This window comes from Saccoglossus kowalevskii, chromosome 4, assembly GCF_978046115.1.
Source record: "Saccoglossus kowalevskii chromosome 4, keSacKowa6.1, whole genome shotgun sequence".
Classification (NCBI taxonomy): domain Eukaryota; kingdom Metazoa; phylum Hemichordata; class Enteropneusta; family Harrimaniidae; genus Saccoglossus; species Saccoglossus kowalevskii.
Genome location: NC_140644.1, coordinates 41,094,651 through 41,117,102, shown reverse-complemented (window position 1 = coordinate 41,117,102; position 22,452 = coordinate 41,094,651). Strand labels below are relative to the sequence as shown.

At 35.1% G+C, this 22,452-nt stretch overlaps 1 protein-coding gene across 1 annotated transcript; it reads left to right on the top strand.

Moving 5' to 3' along the window:
* Positions 1 to 158: 158 nt before the first annotated feature.
* LOC100369178 (exosome complex component RRP45-like) lies at positions 159 to 22,449 on the top strand. Its single transcript, XM_002734788.4, has 11 exons — positions 159 to 272; positions 7,765 to 7,859; positions 8,236 to 8,355; positions 12,359 to 12,461; positions 12,941 to 13,078; positions 15,830 to 15,912; positions 16,428 to 16,560; positions 16,702 to 16,790; positions 17,284 to 17,430; positions 18,314 to 18,462; positions 21,151 to 22,449. Exons 1-11 carry the CDS (start codon positions 198 to 200, stop codon positions 21,201 to 21,203), a joined length of 1,185 nt encoding a protein of 394 aa, XP_002734834.2. The 5' UTR covers positions 159 to 197; the 3' UTR covers positions 21,204 to 22,449.
* The last annotated feature ends 3 nt before the right edge of the window (positions 22,450 to 22,452 follow it).

The following is a 22,452-nucleotide window of genomic DNA, read 5'->3' as shown; positions in this document are numbered from 1 at the left end:
ATTATCGAGTTTTTCTGTCGTTACCGTCGTCCTCATTGGTCAACGAATTGGCAGCTGAGATAAATACTGTCTGCCGTCCAATAATATTTTTCGTTGTAGGTACAACTCGCTTATCAATGACGTCACCACCACCCGGCAAATCACATGATAATTGTACTTCCTGTTCCAAGCTATTGCTGGCTGTGACAACATGCTACATGTGCACTATGAAGAAAGCAGCTATATCTAACGCAGAAAAAGATTTTATTCTGACATGTATTAAGAATAGGCGGGTAAGAAATAAATATAAACCTGTCTTTTATTCGTTTTTCGACGGTTTTAGTAACCGTGGTTTTCCACATCGAGATTGCCACCCGCATATTAATGTAATTTCGATGTTGACATATGACTATTAAATATCACATGTTTTGTTTATTAAACAAAACACTTTGCGGCTTTGGCGAAAATATTTGTTTACAATGTTATAGACAATAACAAAGCCTTTTATTTTTATAGCGATAAATTTGACATACAAAAATAAATTAAAATTAAAAGCAGATAGATATAACAGCCATAGAACAGGAGGCAGCAAGCATTGCCACCTGTATACATTGTGACTATTTTTTTTAACTAAACAAGCCACTTCGCGATGAGCGTCTTTTGCGGTCAGTAATATTTACAAACATTTTTGTTCACTATTGGCGATCTGCTCCGCTAGGATTGCCCTTAAAATCAATTTTGTGTGTCTGTGTGTGTGATTTCCAGTGTTTTCACGTATTAATTCTTCTGCGATTTTTTGGCTTGGCCTATTTCCCACAAACTTGGCAGGCAGGTCACACCATCACTCTAGTTATTAGGTAAAATCTCAAAAAAAAAAATTGGCCCACCATTGCCATAGTAACAGCCAGTTTTTTGGGATAGCTTTGTGCCAAATGTATCTCCTTCTACAAATTTTGGATAAAACTCCTCAGACGTAGCTCATTCTACTCAGCTTGAGTGTGGGCACAAAGTTACTATTTGAATTTTTGATATCTTTTTTCATTACTGAGAAATTTGACTCTTCTCTGATTTTTTTGGCTGGGCTGATTTGGTTCAAACTTGGCAGGCAAGTCACACCTTCACTCTAGTTAATAGGTTGTAAAATCTGTAAACAAATTCTGGCCCACGGTTTCCATGGTAACAGCAACAAAAAATGATTTTTTGAATACCTTCGCGCCAAATGTATCTCATCCTACAATTCTAGGATTACTAAGCCTGATTGTGGGCATACATTTACTGGTTGTTTTATGTCTATTTTCATTACCGAGAAACTTGACCTCAAAGTTGGGGTAACTTTTCACTAGCGGCTTTTAACAGCTCTGTATTTTTTTTGGCTTGGCTGATTTTGTTCATACTTGACAGGCAGGTCGTACTGTCACTAATTGAAAAAAAAATTCTCGCTCACCACTGCCATGGCAACAGCCAACAACTGATTTTTTAATACTTTCGCTCCAAAATTATTACCTTCCACCAGTCTTGTAATAGCAGTGTTACTAGTAATACAATCATGTTTTGTTTTATGTTGGCTACGTTGCACACTGATCAACAGCGCCAACAATGTTACACTGTATCAACGTAATCCCAACACAACTTTGAACTATAAATGAACTGTAAATGCTGCCTTCAATCTAAAAAATATTATCAAAAAACGGTTGGAAATAATAAATTTAACAGCAGAATACGTCCTAGCAATAAAATAAAGTGACTTCTAAAGACTGAACGTTTTTTTGCGAACTTCGTATACGGAGCCCGGTTTTAGTTATAAACCGACGTTAGCTTCACGTTCATGTCGTACCATGGCAACAGCCGAAAACATGATCGCCAACCAGCCTACTGGCTTGTTTTATAAACTGGCTTGGCAATTCCCACCACCAATTGCACCATGTCACAGCTTTTCGGCTACTTTTCCAACAAATCCAAAATGACTCGTTAATTTTGTTTACTTTACATTTGTACTATGATTACATTTGAAGTTACGATAATTTTAATGCATACATGTACACACAAAAATACCCCCAAAATAAGAGAATTTAGGATATAGCCTTGACAAAAAAGCATTATTTTTCCCTGTCTTAATATTGCATTTTTAGCTCCGCTGTCGACTTTGTCGAGCGGAGCTTATCATATGAGTGATTGTCCGTCGTCGTCGTCGTCCGTGTCAATGTTTTACTTTTTCGACTTCTTCTTGAAAACTACAAGCCTGAATGCTTTGATACTTGGTGTATATGTACCTTGGGTACACCTCTCTTAGGTTTGTTCATTTCATGTTGATATCTTCAATTCTCTAGTTTTGGTGAATATTTTTGTCATTTTTGGTAAAAAGTGATATTTTCGACTTCTTGTTAAAAACCGCAAGTGCAATTGCTTTGATATTACATATATAGGTACTACATGTGGACCTCTCTCAGATTTGTTCATTTTGTAATGATATCTTTAATTCTCTAATTTTGGTGGATATTTTTGTCATTTTTGGTAAAAAGTGATATTTTCGACTTCTTGTTAAAAACCGCAAGTCCAATTGCTTTGATACTACATATATAGGTACTACATGTGGACCTCTCTCAGATTTGTTCATTTCGTGATGATATCTTCAATTCTCTAATTTTGGTGAATATTTTTGTCATTTTTGGTAAAAAGTGATATTTTCGACTTCTTGTTAAAAACCAATAGTTCAATTGCTTTGATATTACATATATAGATACTACATGTAGACCTTTCTCAGATTTGTTCATTTTGTGATGATATCTTCAGTTCTCTAATTTTGGTGAATATTTTTGTCATTTTTGGTAAAAAGTGATATTTTCGACTTCTTGTTGAAAACTGTAAGTCCGATTGCTTTGATATTACATATATAGGTACTACATGTGGACCTCTCTCAGATTTGTTCATTTTGTGATGATATATTCAATTCTCTAATTAATTTATTTTGGTGAATATTTTTGTAATTTTTGGTAAAAAGTGATATTTTCGACTTCTTGTTAAAAACTGTAAGTCCGATTGCTTTGATACAATTCATATTGTTAATTTTCTAATGATGTCTTCAGTTTTTTAATTGAAATGTGCATTGCTAACAGCGGAGCTATCTCAGCCGATAGGCTGCTTGTTTTTTCTATCTGTGTAACTTCATGTGGAAATCCTGATGAGATTTAAAGTTCAGTTCACAACTAACGGTTTTGCAATATTAGAGGCTGTGAACTTGTCCATGGAGGCTGCAAATTAATAAATATTGTATTCACTGACATTTATTTTGTATTTACATTTGTAATAAGTTCCACAGTATCTTTTTCTTAATGGTGTGGCTACAGTGACTGTGTAGTGTTTTTGTTTTGTCGATTGTTGTCAGTTGTTTGTTTTGTGTTCTTGGAATTTTGTACAAAAATCAACAACGGTTAAATAGGTATGTTATTTCCATTTTGCAGTACCAGTATATCGTAGACAGTACCTGTATACTTTGTTATCCAGCATAAATATCAGATTGTTCGGAAGCATGAGATTGTAATGTAAATTTCATTCATTAATGTTGTAAGATGACGCTTTCTTCGAGGCCTTCAGAGTCCCATGTTGACTATGCCTGGCCCCGTTTACTTACTTGTTGTCAGTGTCTGAGTGGTATATACAAAATACGACCAAGTAAACGTCAGAATAGTAAAAAAATAAAAACCTAAAAATCAATTGCCCATGCCAAGAGAGCCACTGAACCAAAACAATCTGTCAGCCGTCACCGTCCACAGCAGCGATATGATTTTATACATCGAAATTGAGAATTGTATATGTAGACATATTGCATAGAAATGAACACTTAATACATCTATCCCGGCCAGCAATCGAATCATCAATCTTCATGAGTGATGTAACTGGCATTTTCATCTATTTGCTTCTATTCCCACTGTCCTAAAACGCTAAAGTGAATGTTGTCAAATTCGCGAGTGTGCGTATTTTCGTACAGTGGCGTAAACATTGCTACAATCAAAGACGCGCTGAACAGAAAGTCAATTCTGGGTTAGTACCATTGTCAAATTCTGGGGAGTAGAGGACTATTTATATGGGAGACGTTACAATAAGGAACTAATAATATTGTTCGATTTGCATATAAAAATCTTTTATTGGAACAGAGCATGTTCTATATTCACCAAAAAACAAAGTTGTTATGTTTCTAGACACACAACAAACTCGAAACAATAGAAACCGTCCGATCCGAGGGATCTGTGTTCTTGAAAATCGAGTCTTATCGCCCTTGCGTTTCCGAGCAAAAAAATGTTGAGGCTAAAAACGACCGATTTTCGCCCAATCTTCTATGAATTTTTCATAATTTAGCTAATTCAGTCTAGTGGTTAGATAGGGTAGTTATTAGAGACGCCCAGATAACCAAAATTTGGGACGTGAATCGCTCCGGCGACGAAAATAGCCAAGGGGGTGAGGGACTGCATTTCAAAAACATATTTTATATATAGGGTATATAACAACAAGATAGGGGATGCGATGATTTTGGCATGGCAAGGTCCTGGTAAATAATATACAGAGAAATAAAAGTGAAATAATTGACAAAATAAATTAAACATTAAATAGATACATGTACTAAGTTACTGCAGTTATTAGTCCCCGTTCGGACGCAGACCGAAAATGGGGACTTAATAATAATAATAATAACTTTATTGCATCCTTAGAAGTACAAATGTTCTATTGGTTTACATCAATAAATATATATGTGATTATATAATATTAAAGTATGATAACGTAAAAAAATAGAAAAAAAGTTATGTTTTGACCTCCGTGCTTCAGTGCATCCGTGTGTCTGGACCTGTATCTTAAAAATGCCTGGACCAATCACAATCAAACTTCACACATACATCACACATGATATTATACATATGCACGTCAATTAGTTTCACGATCTGATTATACATATGCACGTCAATTAGTTTCACGATCTGATTCAAGATGGCCGAATGGCGGCCATTTTTGTTCTAAAAATCATCAAAATCAAGCATTTCTCGGCTGTTTACAGATGGTTTGTTCAAACTTGGTATATATGTTGGACATTATAGGACCTTGATGCACATCATATTGTTTTCAGATAAGATTCAAAATGGCTGACTGGCGGCCATTTTGTTTCAATAAATGTGGTTCTAGTGCCATATCTTGCGGCTGTGACTGATTATGTTCAAATTTTAAATATTCATTATACATGTATTCAAAATGGCAGATTTTGTTTTAATTAATGCTGTTCCAGAGCAATATCTCTAAATACTCGTTTGACGATCAGATTTAAATGTTAAACAATCATCATAATCATATTCTTGACATGTTTATATTCCAGCTTATTACTATAAACGAAACTATATATCTTAAATTCAATAACTAATGGGGACTGTGCCATGCATGGCTTGTTTTTATAATATTATTAATGACTTTCCAAGTCCCTTTTATATTATTGGCATATTCACATATGTTTGTTAATCTTTATATTAGATCTTTTGATGACATTCTTCGGAAAAGGACATTTAGTTTTATGAGTAGACTGCACCTTCCATCTAACCCCATTGTAACAACAACATTGTACATTTCAATTCATTCCCAGAGTTTAATATGGAAATTATGGGAGAAGAGAATTTTTTGACTTGTATTTTTGACTCCCGTGTGCGAAGCACAAAAAGAGTCTTTGCAGTTAGTGTGTCTGTATGTGTGTGTGTGTGTGTGTGTATGTATGTGTGCGTGTGTGTGTGTGTAACTTGGTGCATATATGCTCTGGGCCAATGCGCAGATTTGATTAGATTTTGGTAAAATTACCTAATTTGCATGATAATTAGCTGTTCCATGACTGTTCCACTGATATCTAAAGAACCACTCATTGGATTTTGATGGACTTGGCACACAGATGCTCCAAACTAATGCGCAGATTTGATTAGTTTTGGGTAAAAATCTGCAATATTAATTACCTAATTTGCATAATGAGTAATCAATTTTCGGCTTTTCCACTGATATCTCAAGTACTAATCATCACATTTCAATAAAACTTGGTACATAGATGTCATAGGACACTGCACAGACCTGATAGTTTTTAGGATAATACGAGTACATATTAATTACCTAACTAGCATAATTAATTAATTTTCAGCTTTTGATATTTCAAGTAGTAATCACATTTCAATGAAATTGGGTACATAGATGTCATAGGACACTGCACAGACCTGATAGTTTTTAGGGTAATATGAGTACATATTAATTACCTAATTTGCATAATTAATTAATTTTCAGCTTTTGATATTTCAAGTAATAATCATCACATTTCAATGACACTTGGTACATAGATGTCATAGGACACTGCAAAGACCTGATAGTTTTTAAGATAATATGAGTACATATTAATTACCTAATTTGCATAATTAATTAATTTTCAGCTTTTGATATTTCAAGTAGTAATCACATTTCAATGAAATTTGGTACATAGATGTCATAGGACACTGCACAGACCTGATAGTTTTTAGGATAATACGAGTACATATTAATTAGCTAATTTGCATAATTAATTAATTTTTAGTTTTTGATATATCAAGGAGTAATCATCATATTTCAATGAGACTTGCTACATAGATCTTCTAGGATTATGCAGACACCTGATTAGTTTTAATTGGATATTAATTACCTAATTTGCATAATGTTCCACTGATATATAAAGAACCACAAATTAGATTTTAATGAAACTTTTAAAGAGAACTATGCAGAGACCCAATCAGTTTTTAGTAAATATTTATGCTTATTAATCACCTAATTAACATAATTAATTAACACTGATATCTCACTTAGTGATCATCACATTTGAATAAAATTTGGTACATAAATGCTCTAGGACAATAGACAGGCCTAATTTTGATTAATATTAATTCTCTAATTAGCATAATAATTCATAATTTGCTTGTTCTGTTCTGTTCATATTAGTTACCTGATTTACATAATTAGTTTTCAGCTTTTCCATCGATATCTCATGTACAAGTAATTTTGAATTCATTTTTAATGTGTCTTCAATACTCTCAGCACATGGGAGTTCTTTCTAAGCTTTCTTTGATTTTGACTGATTATGTTCAAATTTCTAATATTCATTATACATCATGTCACAAATATACGGATATATTGGTTTGACGATTCTTTTCAAAGTTAGCTATTTTTGAGCTATTTAAAATCCTCGAATATCAAGCATTTTTTGCATTTATGGATTGATTTTGTTCAAACTTATAACACACATTAGACATTACAGGTTCCTGATGCATGTCATTTTATTTTTCAGATTGGATTCAAAATGGCTGACTGGCGGCCATTTTGTTTTAATGATTGGGCTTCTAGAGCCATATCTCTTAAATGCTTTGACTGATTATATTCAAATTTTATATATTCATTATACATGATCATGTTATATATATACATGTATTCAAAATAGCTGATTTTGAATGCTGTTCCAGAGCAATATCTCTCAATATGGACAAGTACTTGTTTGACAATCAGATACAAATGTCAATCATATTCCTGACATGGTTGTATTCCAGCTATATTACTATAAACATAACTATATATCTTAAATTTGATAACTAACGGGGACTGTGCAATGCATGGCTTGTTATTCATATTTTTGTATCCTATATTAATTCAGCTAAATACAAATAGGAACTATGCCATTGAAGAAAAGTGTTTTCAAATAATTATAAATGGCTTTTCACATTCATAAATTATGATTAATTTATTCTCTTTTTGAAGAGAGTTGATGGCAGACAAGCTTACGACTTCCGAAATGCCAAGATATCATTTGGTCAAGACTTGGGACACTGTGAAGTTCAACTTGGAGATACAAGGTATCTATAGCATCTTCTGCATCCTCTCGTAAAGGTGCTCAACTACATGTTATGAACTGATACAGTGAAATAAAAAAACTGTACCTTAGTTTATCAGTGCACTTCTTGAAAATGCTAATTAGATGATGTTATCTTATTAGTATTAATTAGAATTCATGATTGTTTCAAGACCATTTCTCAATAGGTTAATTTGAAATCTAAAAGCCATTTTGGTTTTTAGGTTTCTGCATTTGACTGTATGTACTGGTAAACCTTTATGCAACTCAATATCATATTATAAATACCATACAAACCTAGTTTTTGAATATTTTCAGTCACAAACATGTTTATTTTTTAAGTTAAGAAAATTTTGATAAAAAGTATGCTGTACTTACAGGGTACTATGTCAAGTCTCGTGTGAAATAATTGAACCTCGTCAGAATCGTCCAACAGAAGGTGGTTTATATTTTAATGTTGAACTATCACCGATGGCATCACCACTATTTGAACCTGGCAGGTCAGTGTTTACTAGCTTTGATAATAAACTTGTAATGTCTAACAAAAATACGATCAATACGATGTTACCAAAGAATAAAGGCTACAGTACTCATTTTGCCCAACCTCCCGCTTTTATCTCTTTTTTTTCCCGACCGCTTATCGCTTAATTCCTGACCGGAAACCAATCGCTTTTTTTTCGCTCGCTTTTGTTCGCTTGCTCTTGCTATTGTTCGCTCGTTCGCCTGCCTTTGTTCACTCGCTCCTGCTATGGCAGGCTTCAGAAACATCGTCTGCTTGTCAACCGACCGCTGAAGTAACGATGATGTTACATTGTATGTATAAACAGCAGCTATATAACTGGTCAATCAATCGTGATATGTATTGAGTGATTTTGACTAAATTTCTTCCGAACGGCGCTCAAAATAATTTGACACTTACAATTTGTTACATTTGTTGTATTTGCGAACGCAACGAGCACTATGACCCTTACTCAATTTGCATAAGTAATACGAATGCTGTAGTTCAGAAAATCTATCACATTAACTTTTGCTCGTGTCTGGGTGCGCAAAACAAAACTGCACATATAATCATCACATAGCTGAATTCCACAAATCAATTGGACTTAAACTACTAGTATAATGACTATGACGATTAATCACTTGTCTGAGTATATGTGGCGACGAATTATTGGATTGGCAGCAGCCGGACGAAAAATGAGAGGGAAACATAAAACAAAACAAACGTAGCCAGTGATACATTTTGAAAATAAAATTACAAAATAAACGCAATCAGAGGCGCCGACCAGGCATGTTGGAAATAAATAAAATGTGTTGTGACACAGCCTCATCACACATTTTCACTTATGCAATATACTAGTAATTATTACATATATACTGCAGTTTATTTTGATTCGTTCCTGAAATCAAAATCGGTATTTCCACACCTCATATGCAAATGAGGTCAGAGAGCAAACAAAGTAGTCCCTTGAGGAGTACCGTTTTTCGAAACATAGCAGAAATAAACAATATAAAGAAGTAGGATATTTTTCTCTTGGGGTACATGAATATACTTGCCGAGTGATATGAAATTTGAACAACAGTAATGGTACCTTTAGCCAGTCACTTATTTTGACAAAAACTAACTTGCATATCACCCATGCAATAATGTTTTCGGTATTTTCACGGTCGATATGCAAATGAACATGGTATTTCCTTTGGCTACCGAACTATTTTTATTTTGTAAACACATTTTCGTCTGCTATTTTTGTCCGGTTCAAATCGTCAGGCAACATTTTTGGCGTGTTAGATGTACATCACATGGAATACTACGATTGGGAGAACTTAATGTATGTTGACCACCTGGAAATTGAGTTTTATAAACCTTGAAGGGCTCTCAGAAGATCCACCAGAAGTAAAATCAGCGACTATTATGCAGCCACAACCATCAGCATCGAGATACCAGGAGGTTTCTGCTGGCGGCGTTGCGGCGTTACTCAGTTCCAAATAAAAATTACCAAGGCCAAAAGAGCAACATTTTAACTGGTAATCGAGACTCAGTCAATTCACGACCAGCAAGCAACATCACACACGGAGTTGTAGCGTGCAGCTCAGTGACCACCGCTGTCTACGAAAGTCATCCCATCAGTGGAGTACCGCAGTTGCACGGCATGTTTGCCAATGCACAATTCTGTGGCGGAACTTTTAACTTCAACATAAACTGTGTATCATAGTCGTCCAGTTCAAGTTCTGGTCCTGTCGTGGTCCTAACTAAACGTCAACAAGTTATTTATTCGGACAGTGACTCAGATTAGACGTCTGATTATTTTAATTTCAAACAAACAGTGACACGCGTTCTCCGGGCGCGTTCTACACTGACACGCGCTATATTAATGGGCAATGGGGTTCCCTGACCTAAATTCCATCCCGGTTTGCATGTTCTTTCTTTAATACGAAATAATCAAATATGGAACATATGTAATAATAACAGAATCCCACACCCTCCCCATGGCTTTCGTTGCGTATGGAAGTTATTTTCACGAGTGATGCGGTGTATCCTGCGGCCGTACTTTCACGAGCGAAGCGAGTGAAAGTACAGCAGAATACACCGCATCTCGAGATGCGGTGTATTCTGCTGTACTTTCACTCGCTTCGCTCGTGATTCCTCGCGATTCCTCTGCGCAACGCGTTCTATTTATTTCCAACGTGTCTCTTATTTAGATTTATGCGTCATTCAAGATGGCGGCCCCCATATTGTAAATATAGCATTTATTTTATTAGTCCCCATTCGGACGTAGTCCGAAAACGGGGATTTATAATTCAGTCTCCGTCCGTGCGTCTGTACGTCTGTGCATCCGTCCGGAGTCGTATCTCATAATCCCTTGGACTGATTCCGTTCATTCTTTGCATGTGCCTAGTACTTTATGTGGGACATATGCACATGCAGTGGTTTAGCGATTTGATTCAAAATGGTTGACTGGCAGCCATCTAGTTTTTTGAAAATGTTGTATTTTGGACATGCTTTGTCAGTTTTCATTCAAATTTAGTACATAGATCATACATGTTAGGATACATGTCCCGACCATCCGTGAGTTCCTGAGTCTGTCGGTCCGACCGTCCATGTGTCCGTCTGTCCAACGTCATATTTCAGAATCCTGTGGACCGATTTCGTTCATTCTTTGCATGTGCCTAGTACCTTATGTGGGACATATGCACATGCAGTGGTTTAGCGATTCGATTCAAAATGGCCGACTGGCAGCCATCTTGTTTTTTGAAAATGTTGTATTTTGGACATGCTTTGTCAGTTGTCATTCAAACTTGGTACATAGATTGTACATGTTAGGTTACATGTCCAGTACAATTTATTTCGCAATTGGATCAAAGATGGTCGACTGGCAGGCATCTTGTTTTGTTTTTTTATGCGGTATTTTGGACGTGCTCTGTCAGTTTTCATTCAAATTTGGCACATACATGTACTTTATAAATGTTAGGATGCATGTCCATGACAATTTGTTTCAAAATCTGGTCAAGGATGACCGATTGACAGCCATCTGACTTTTAGGCCTTACTACTATATTTCCATAATTTATGTACCATTTTCATTCGTATTTAGCACATACATCATACATATCAGTGTGTTTCATAATCAGATCAAAGATGGCCGAATAATGGCTGTTTTTATTTTTGGCCATATTACTACTACACTGAACACGTGTTTTGATGTAATTAAACAATCTGTTGTATACGCCACTTGGAACTCAAGTTTCAAGGACACGCTCGCAACAACCCCTCCGCTTTAATATGACGAGCACAAAGAGAACGGGGATTGTCATTTTCAATGACTTGTTATATCAGGTGTGCGCAGGCTGTCTGTGGCTTTGACCAATCATGTTCAAACTTTATATATATCTTACATCATGTCACACCCATGCACATACAATTGTTTTAAGATCAGATTCATTCAAATGGCGGTCATTTTTGTTTTAATTTATTAAGGTCAAGCATTTTTGTCATTCAAAGCCAGATTACTGTTATGTATGGATAGATTTGTTAAAACAGACATCAGACATTTGACATTTTGGGTCATTGAGACACCTCATTTTGTTTCTCAGATTAGATTCAGAATGGCAGACTGGTGGCCATTTTGTTTTAACAAATGCAGTTCCAGAGCTCTACTTATACATCAGACATACGTCATGTCACAAATATGCATTGTTATTCATTTGATTAACAGATTGCAAATGGCTGAATTGCGATTGTTTTAAATTCATCAAAATCAAGCATTTCCGCAATTCAGCGTCTCGATCTTGTTTATACACATTGAACTTTATGGGACCTTATTACATGTCACTTTGTTTGTCTAATCAGACTTAAAATGGCTGACTGGTGGTCATTTTGTTTTAGTGAATGCAGTTATACATACATTGTATCTGTTCATGTTCAAGGTTTATATATTATATTCCTTATACTTGAGAACTCTTGCATAGTCTATATGTAATTATTTGATTTATTTGATTTTTTGCTCAGACAATCTGAGTTTGGAATTGAGATAATCCGTTTTTTAGAGAAGACTGTACGAGATTCCCGAGCTATTGATACAGAATCCTTGTGTATTGTAGCAGGAGAAAAGGTAAGTTATGTTAATCCATCCTACCAACATGCTTATATTCTATATTTATAAAAAAAACAGCATTAAGTTTGGTCATATTTTTGTGCAGTGCACCTTCTAGAAGGACTGCTTTTGTAGGGATCCTGAGTCAAATTAGACCCCCCCCCCCCACCCAAATCACATTGTCAGCATGTTGACTGTTAGGGAGGTTAGTCGCCAAAAATTGTAAATAAGTGTATGGATGACTCTGATCAGTTTCCCTTGTATGTATGTGAATTTCAATAACAATAGTAAGATGTTTTTTTCAAAATCACTGTATTAATTTGTGATTTTCTGTTGCATCAAAGACGTGTCAGTGAATTAGTAAAACTAATTGTCACAGCTAATCTCAAGTCAAGTATCAATAGTGTATTATCTGCTTAGAGAGCACAATCTTGTGGTAGTGTATTGAGTCAACTGCAGTCAGTCTTGTTTTGAGATCAGTTCTTTGATTATTTCAGGTATGGGAAATAAGAATAGATATACATGTATTAAATCATGATGGTAATATTATGGATTGTGTTACCATGGCAGCAGTTACAGCACTGTCGCATTTTCGCCGTCCTGACGTCAGTGTTGTGGGAGAAGACGTACAAGTAGTAAGTCTATTTTCGGTTCTGTTTTTTTTGCTGTTTTTTTATTTGTCCTATTTTGGACGAAGTCTGAAAACGGGGACTATTAATTTGGGTTCGTTCCGTCCGTCTGTCCGTCCGGCCGGAGCTATATCTCGGACACCCATTGACGGATTTCATTCAAACTTTACATGAAGACAATACATAATGTCTTACATATGCACGTCAAGTTACTTTATTTTGGATGTAAAATTTGCTATTTCTGATACCTAAACGTGTCCACAGCAGTTTCTCAGAGATGACTGGGCCGATTTGGATCAAATGATGATCATACATATTTGGTTGTAGGTGCACATCATTTTTTTTTCGTGATTTGAACAAATATGCATGACTGGCGGCCATCTTGTTTTTCGTGGTACCCATGCTACTTTATCTTGAATGCAATGAATGTTTCTGTTCAAATTTTGTACAAAGATAGTATATCAAGCGATACATCTGCACCAACATGATTTTTGTAATTCAATTCAATATGGCTGGCAGACGCCCACATTTCCTGTAAAAGCGTTAAATCGTAATTTTTTACATGTCCGAAGCTGTTTCTCAGAGATGACTAGGCCAATTTAGATCAAAGTTGATATGTTGATCATACATATTGGGTTCTAGGTGCACGTCATATTTTTTTCGTGATTCGAACAAATATGTCTGACTGGCGGCCATTTTGTTTTTCATGGTACCCATGCTACTTTCTCTTGAATGCAAGGTAGTACGAAGGTAGTATGCCAAGAGATACACCTGCACCAACATTATTTTTGTGATTCAATTCACTATTGCTAGCTGACGCCCAATTTTTATGTAAAAGCACTATAAATCATCATTTTTGGCTCAACGGACCAAAGGTCCGCTGAGCCGATGGGATGGGTTTCTGTCCTGCATCTATCTAGCTGTCTGTGCACTACTTCTTCTCAAAAACCGCCAAACCGTTTGACTCGATTTTTGGTGTGTGGATGCCTTGATGAGTGTAGATGGTAATTTGTTCATGAGAAGTCGATCTGCCAAAATGTATGCAAATTAGCCTCCAAAACTCTACTGTGGCGGTCTATAGTGAGAGCGCCATCTATAGTATAGTGTAGGAATAACTTTGTTTATGAATAAGTCTGTGCATCTCTGTGTCGGTCAGTCAAATTGTTTCCGTCTGTATGGGCAGGTCGATTCTCCTGTTAAATCGACTGAATTCTTTCCAAAGACTCAACTAAAGTGGTTATGGATGTTGTGGAACTCTTAGGACAGACGAAATCGTGTTTGCATGGAATTTAGTGACTGGCAGAAATCTTTTCTGAAAGTTGTGGTTGTGTGGATCAACCGCAGAGGTTGCAGTCTGCTGTTGCCATTGTGTTGAACGAAACCTAGCTGCAGTTCTGTAGCTTCGCTGTCGGTTATTTTGTTCGTCGTGGTGTTAACGCGAAACCATGGAGCTACAGTTCCATCCTTTTCAAGTTACCCTATTTTACCGAACTAGAATCAGGTCAGATCGTAACAGCCGGTTTTTTTTCATTATTTTAGCTTTAAGTTTCTACCTTTCTAATGTTGATGGGTCCCGAAACTATTTCATCAATTATTTTGAGGGCGATGGTCTGAAATTGGTCGATTGCAAGACGAAAACCGCAGAAAACTACAGCGAAACCCTCGTGTTTGCCGCCATCTTTAATAAATTATCGTAACTCCACTAAGCGTCATAATTTTCCCATTTCACGTGGTTTTCGTGTGTAAAAGCACTAAATCATATTTTTTACAAATTCATCTCCTATTAATGGTTTCAATCTAACCTCATTGACTTCATCAGCATCAAATTGATATATCAGATCACAAAATTTTGGACGAGGACTGTGTCATTAACAATGACTTGTTTTATTTTTATTAGTCCCCGTTCGAACGACGTCTGAAAACGTGACTTATAATTCGGTCTCCGTCCCTCTGTGCGTCTGTCCGGAGTCGTATCTCAGAATTCTTTGGACCGACTCTGTTCATTCTTTGCATGTGCCTAGTACTTTATGTGGGACATATGCACATGCAGTGGTTTAGCGATTTGATTCAAAATGGCCGACTGGCAGTCATCTTGTTTTTTGAAAGATGGCTGAATAACGGCTGTTTTTATTTGTGGCAATATTACTATATCTCTGTCACCCATGTATCATTTTCATTGATATTTAGCATGTCATAAATGGATTTTGCAATTTGCAATTTGATCAAATATGGCCACCTGGCGGCCATCTTGTTTGTTTAAAATGTGATAACTTGGACATGCTTTCACTTTTGATCTGTTTTTCTTTGCCGTCTTAAACCGGAGAGGTCATCACGCAACACGTGTTTTGATGTAAATAAATAATCTGTTGTATATGCCACTTGGGACTCAAGTTTCAAGAACATGCACGTGACAACCCCTCCGCTTTAATATGAGCACAAAGAGACCTTTCAAAAATTTAACGGGGACTGTGTCATTTTCAATGACTTGTTTTTTTTTATTTGATTTTGAACTGACTAAAGTTGACCAGAAACAAGTCTTATTTGTGTCTGTATGTGCATGTGTGGTACCATCATTGGGACGAGTTTTGCTATAGGAATAACTCAACAATTTGTAGTAAAATAATGTCACTGTTTAGCAGAGATGCTTTCGATGTTCTAACTGCAAGGAACTCTTGAATGGATTTTCCTCTTACTTGTGAAAAGCTTGAAATTTATTTAGAATAAATTTTTTTTTGGTTTACAATGTTACCTTGACAGCATTCAGCAGCAGACCGGGATCCTGTTTCACTCAGTGTACACCATCTTCCTGTTAGTGTCACATTTGCATATTTTGATGAAGGGTAAGTTTACCCACAATACTTTGCAACTACCTAACTTATTTACACTGACAGTGTAAACATGCAGATGAAACCTTCCAATTTCTTTCTTGTTTTCAACTACTGGAATAGTCATGTTGTGAAAGTGGGTATAAACAATACTGTTCCAATACAAGTACATGCATGTTATTTTATGTTAGATAAATTGAGATTATTTGGGTTGTCAATCAGACAACGCGTTATGAAGATGCACACTGTGGCCACATTTACTTGTATCCATCGCTGCAATACTAACAGTTGTTATGGCAACACAAGAATTGAAGCCAACCTATCTTATTTGCTGTACACTGAATTGTGACTTGCAGATACACCGCTTCCTTGACCTAATTGCATAGTTTATTAATAGAGCAAATATGGTATTTGTGGAAGGTGAAAAAAGTCAAAACTCCACACTCTGTCACATGGTGCCAAAATGGTGCCAGGACAAATGGAAGAACAATTTTTATACGAAACTAACCATTTCTGATTTCTTGTTTCAGGAAATATTTATTGGTAGACCCAACTGAACGGGAAGAGTGTGTTATGGATGGTAGCATGATTCTAAGCATGAATATTCACAGAGAATTATGTACAGCACACATGAGTGGTGATATGCTGCTTGTAAAAGACCAGGTATACACTGTACTATTATAAACCACACCTTCATATACAGATGCTTATGTTAGGACCACTGTAATATTGTCCATGAGTCAGAAGACAACTTGTACATGCATATGTAATATTAGTAAATTATTATTAAACTTTTACTTGTAGATTATTAGGTGTACACAGACTGCAATTGTCAAAGTGTCAGAATTAACAGATCTTATAAAAAAAGCTTTGGAAAATGACAGAAAAGCAAGGTAATGTCTACTATGAAATATTCAAGGGTGATTTGTTATGACATTTTAACTTAACTTGACTTACACTGACTTCAGTATTGTGGGGAAAGTCACTGTGACTTCAGGACCGTAGTTCACTGCTACAATATTTTCTGACTTTTTTTGTTATTTGAAAATATTTGTCATATCATTACACAGTAAATAACAGTGTATAGAACACTGGCTCAAATCTTGCTGCCATCGACTTGTGGCTGCGTCCACTCTGGATGAATCTATATCGCAGTAGGGAACATATAATGCTTTCACATTTTACATTTTACAAATCAGAGAGAAAATAAACTTTGACAGCCAAATGATTTCGCTAGTATAATTGACCGCATTTTTGCAAATTGGCTGCCCCAATACTTCCAAGACTTGCTGTAAACCATTTAGACCTACAACTCTTTTGCCAATGCAATTGACATATTTTTATGATGCACAAAATCACTTTTACTAACTTTATTATTGTTTATAGGGCATCTGGAAACAAGTGTGGATTTGCAGAAACTCAGAGACAACAAAAAGTTACTTATCTTAAGAGGGATGTTACTGAAGTGGATGTAAGCGACAAGGTAGAAATACCAGAAATAACACTGGATGAAACAGAAGACAGCAAAGATCAGTATCCTTTATTTATGATGCGCTGTCATAACCCAGAATTGTGTAGTGATATATACACATCAAGATGTGCCTAATGTGCTCATTGCAATCAATTTGAGCTTGCTACTCTAATGAAAGTATGCATTAATAGACAAGGTACACCAATTTAAACAAACCTTAAGTCTATCTTTATTGTAGAAAGTTTTTTGTGATGGTGATGTAATTGATACGAATCACGCTTATTACTGGCTGCTATCTTAATTTTAGATTTTGTGTCTTGCAATTATGGTACATACATAAATGTATACATATAAATCAATTTCCCTTGTAACATTGCAGTATGCTTTGAAAGATTTCTTAGCAGTGTTCCAAAATCCCTCTATATTTGACGGGATGTTGAATTTCAAAATTAAATTGTATACTCAGGATTAAAAAAAATATGCAATTTTAATATTTCATGCAATTCCCTTGCTTCAAATCTGAGAAACATTGCCCACAAAATGTCCACAGAGCACCATCTGCAAGACGATTCAGAAATATCAGTGAACAGTTACCAGTTATGATTAGAATATAGATGACAACTTTTCATGATATCAGCCATATTAAATTGAATTTCTATTTACCGGTATTGGGGTATTGGAAAACAAATTGTGGTGCTTGGCTGTTGGGATTGAAAGTGCTGCAGTCAAAACAAACCCTACTACGAATGTTTCAAGAGATATTGTCCTGCAAAGAATGGTTTGTATGATCACATTATTTTGGTATCCATGGTAACAGAATGCAAATCTACAATTACAACAAAACTGTTCTTTTAATATAACATTATAAAATATAATTGTACAGAAGAAATAATAATAAAAAGTTTAATTTCCTGTCTTTGGTGAAAAAGAACTTAACATTCACAGAGCAGAATCTTTAGTGGTGCTCGGCAAAGGTACGGTTCAAGTCGGGGAAGGTGGCCATAATACTTGGCTGGTAGATGACGTGCAAGGAGTAAAACCTGTCCAACAGAAAAGGAAGAAGAAAAAAAAACATGCTGCCAAAAAAGTCAAAGGTATGTCATAAAAACTTGTTCAGAGTTGCAAATACAAGGAATTAAGGTAGAGATGCAGGTTTGTGGGCACTGAAATTTTTTTGTTTTTGTTTTTTTTTTTGCTTTTTATTATCCAAACAGTCTTGGCTATAGACTGTTAAAATTTTGTAGAATTGTGAATAGTGGAACATACTCAAAAACGATTTTAAAATATAGATAACAAATTCAAACATTCTCTCTTTTGAATGCTTATCAAGATTTAGCAAGGCTGTACATAAATAATGAATCAAAAAAAGCTTAGAAAGAACTTCCGTGTGCTGAGAGTATTGAAGACACATTAAAAATTAATTCAAGATTACTTGTACTTGAGATATTTATGGAATAGCTGAAAAATAATTATGTAAATCAGGTAACAGATTTGAGCGTAATGTAATATCTATGTACCAAGTTTCATTGAAATGTGATTAGAACAAAAAAACTATGATTATTATTAGAGAATTAATATGAACAAATTTCAACCCAAAATTAATCGGGCCTGTCTAATGTTCTAGGGCATTTATGTACCAAATTTTATTCCATTGTGATAATCAGTAATTTGAGATATCAGTGTTAATTAATATAAATATTTACCAAAAACTAATTGGGTCTCTGCATAGTCCTAGGTTCATTGAAATGTGATGATGAATACTCTATAAAAGTTTCATTCAAATCCAATTAGTGGTTCTTAATATATCAGTTCATGAATATTCATGGCAAAAATTAACTAATTATGTGAATTAGGTAATTAATATCCACAATTATTTACCTCTCATTGAAATATGATGATCAGGCGAATAGCTGAAAATTAACTAATTATGCTAATAAGGTGATTAATATGCACAAATATTTACCCCAAAAGTAATCAGGTCTCGGCAGTCCTTAAGTAACTATGTATCAAGTTTCACTGAAATGTGATGATTACTACTTGAAATATCAAAAGCTGAAAATTAATTAATTATGCAAATTAGGTAATTAATATGTACTGATATTACACTGAAAACTACCAGGTCTGTGCAATGTCCTATGACATCTATGTACCAAGTTTTATTGAAATGTGATTACTACTTGAAATATCAAAAACTGCAAATTAGGTAATTAATATTGCACAGATCATACCCAAATGTGCGCATTAGTTCAGAGCATCTATGTGCCAAGTTTCATCAAAATCCAATGAGTGGTTCTTTAGATATTAGTGGAACAATCATGGAACAGCTAAAAATCAGCTAATTATCATGCAAATTAGGTAATTAATATGCATGGATTTTTACCAAAACTGAATTAAATCTGAGCATTGGCCCAGAGCATCTATGCACCAAGTTTCATCAAAAATCAATGTATGGTTCTTGAGATATCAGTGGAACACACACACACACACACACACACTAACTGCAAAGACTGCCTTTTTGTGCTTTGCACACAGGAGTCAGAAAGACACGTCTGAATCCCCATATTATGCACTATATTTAACTTTTAACAAAACGATAATACATTCAAATTTGGAACTGTTACAGCCATTTTAATTACGAGCATCAGCAAACTTCTTACTGAGTGAATTGTTATGCAAATTAGCAATTATCTCAGCTTCTTTTTAGTGCAAATCCCAGAAAAAAATAGCTCCTAGACGCTTTTGTTTTGAAATTGTGTTTATCTTCAAAATGCCATCGGGGCATTGTTTTGGGTTGAACAGTATTACAACAATCGTACAGACAACTAGCCTGAGTGTTAATTTCTGCATAAACGTGAAGTAGTGAAATTTGAGCTGCTGCCCTGTAAAATTGACAACTGGTAGACAATTTTCAATACGACACTTTCTTCACAGTAAACAGATGTACCCATAAGCATGGTTTAGAAGCTAATTTTTTTTAAATCACTTTTGACCAAAAAAGCACATCTTTGTGCACATTTCATACTACAGTGTCCATAAAACAAAATTTTAAAATTTAGACAATAAGCTTTCCGAAAAAGGGAGGTCATCTTGGTTTCCTAATTAACTAATTAAAATACCTGTCGGGTAAACTGCATCTCTACCTTAAGTAAATAATCGCTAGGTTTAAAAAGTCCCAATACAGGGACTTGTCTTTCCGTCCATTAGGTGTCATATTTCTGAACCTTCTGTAGCAAATCAGTTATTTTGTGCATGTACATTACCTGTATGTGGGGTCATGTGCACATGCAAACTGGATGCCATTTTGGATGTATATGATACACGTGTACAGTCACATAATACACATCTATGTTTATTTGTGGGAACATCTTCCAAAGGTTGTATTAAGTGTACATATTAAAAAAATCAAAATGATGAAAAACAAATTTAAAAAAAATCATTTTTGACCATATTACTTTAATTGCAATAGGGACTGGATTGTTTTGATGAAATTACTTATTTATTGATATAAAGACGACATTCGGTTTCAACACTCACTGAATATCAAAGTTTTATAAGACAACATCATCAATATAAAGCACCGTATTATAGTCTCTCGTGCAAGAGAGTTCAGTATACTGTAAAATACTTAAATTTTGCTATTTTCGCTGAAGGAATAATTCAGTGAAAATAAAATCCAGCGAATGTACCTTTTTTCCTATATTTTACATTCAACTTGTCAAAAATTAGTGAAAATAAAGTCTTTCACAGTATATACACTATTGTTTTGTAATTTTCCCTAACAGATGCAGGTAGCAGTGAGGAGGAGGAAACTGTTATTTTAGTTCCTGATTCATGAGAAATTCACAAGTGTGGCGATTTGACAGTCCCGTCAGTGCCCAGATGGATTTTGTTTTTCTTCCAGTACTTTATAGGAAGCGACTAATATCTTGGATGATAACTTTGAGATACTGGAGAGTTAATCATAACATGAAGTACTGTAAAGTGGGTAATTATTCACTGGGTTTTAATTTAGCTTATTTCGCTGACTGGAAAAATGCGCTAAATAAAAGCACAGTGAATATGTAAAATTGAGCATAGGACACATTATCTAAATGACGAAACCGTGAATTTAAAACCCACTGAATATGCCTGAAATGGTAAATCAGTGAAATTTAAACCCAGTGAAAATTAGTCATTTTACAGTACATGTTTTGTTGACTTTCTCACTGCCACCATAGAAAACTACAATATTCTTGCAACCTTCTCTCCCTGATGGCCCTTGTAGTTGCACCCAGGACATCAAATATTTTTATTTTTGCACATTGTCTTATCGATTAACTAAAAAGACATTCACATCAAACTTTGAAAATGCAGCCATGTTTCATAACAGACACAACTTATTACCACCAAATGTACCAACCCTGCAGGAATAGATGGGGCTGTAAATCTTTAATAAGATCATTTGTAGTATGTTTTCATGTCTGTCATCAATGATGACCAATGTGTCAAGAATTGTACATTTTTCATACAAACTCTTATTAAAAGGAAAATATATAAAAAAGCAGTATAATCAAAGTTTATTCAGTCCTTGACAGCATCTACCATAAGATCCTCTGTGCCTTGTTTATTTCTGTCTCAAAGAAATTACGCAGAAAAGGTTGGGGGGGGGGGGGTGACCTAGTGTATGACATGATGGCGGTGACATTAATCTCCCTCAGCATTTCGGTTATATTCAATTAGCCTCTGGACAAGAGGTTATGTACCGGTATATATATAAAAGGGAAAAATTGGCTGGAAGGTCAAAGGTTTTTACTCCTTTAACACAGCAGAAATGAATGCGTTGATAGTTCAGGAAAACATATCAATATTGGAGCAGCTGGTATGCTTAGGGGTTGCAAGGCATTAAAATAGTTGGTTACTTATAAAATAATCCGGAGTGATGTTTTCAAATTACTGTAGCAAACATTTCTTGTATACATCGGCACTAAACCAAAACTGGATCACTATTACCCATTGCCTACAGTTCTTAATGTAAGTTGGCAGTATAATTATGTACAACTTGTATATCTGAATAAATTCATTTTCATTCCATGAGAAAAAAACTG

Bases quoted from the DNA above. Each gene is read 5' to 3' on its own strand.
- LOC100369178 (XM_002734788.4), top strand. From the start codon at position 198: ATGTGCACTATGAAGAAAGCAGCTATATCTAACGCAGAAAAAGATTTT. The intron at 273-7,764 runs GTAAGAAATAAA...CTCTTTTTGAAG, and splicing joins CATGTATTAAGAATAGGCGG to AGAGTTGATGGCAGACAAGC. The intron at 16,791-17,283 runs GTAATGTCTACT...TATTGTTTATAG, and splicing joins GAAAATGACAGAAAAGCAAG to GGCATCTGGAAACAAGTGTG.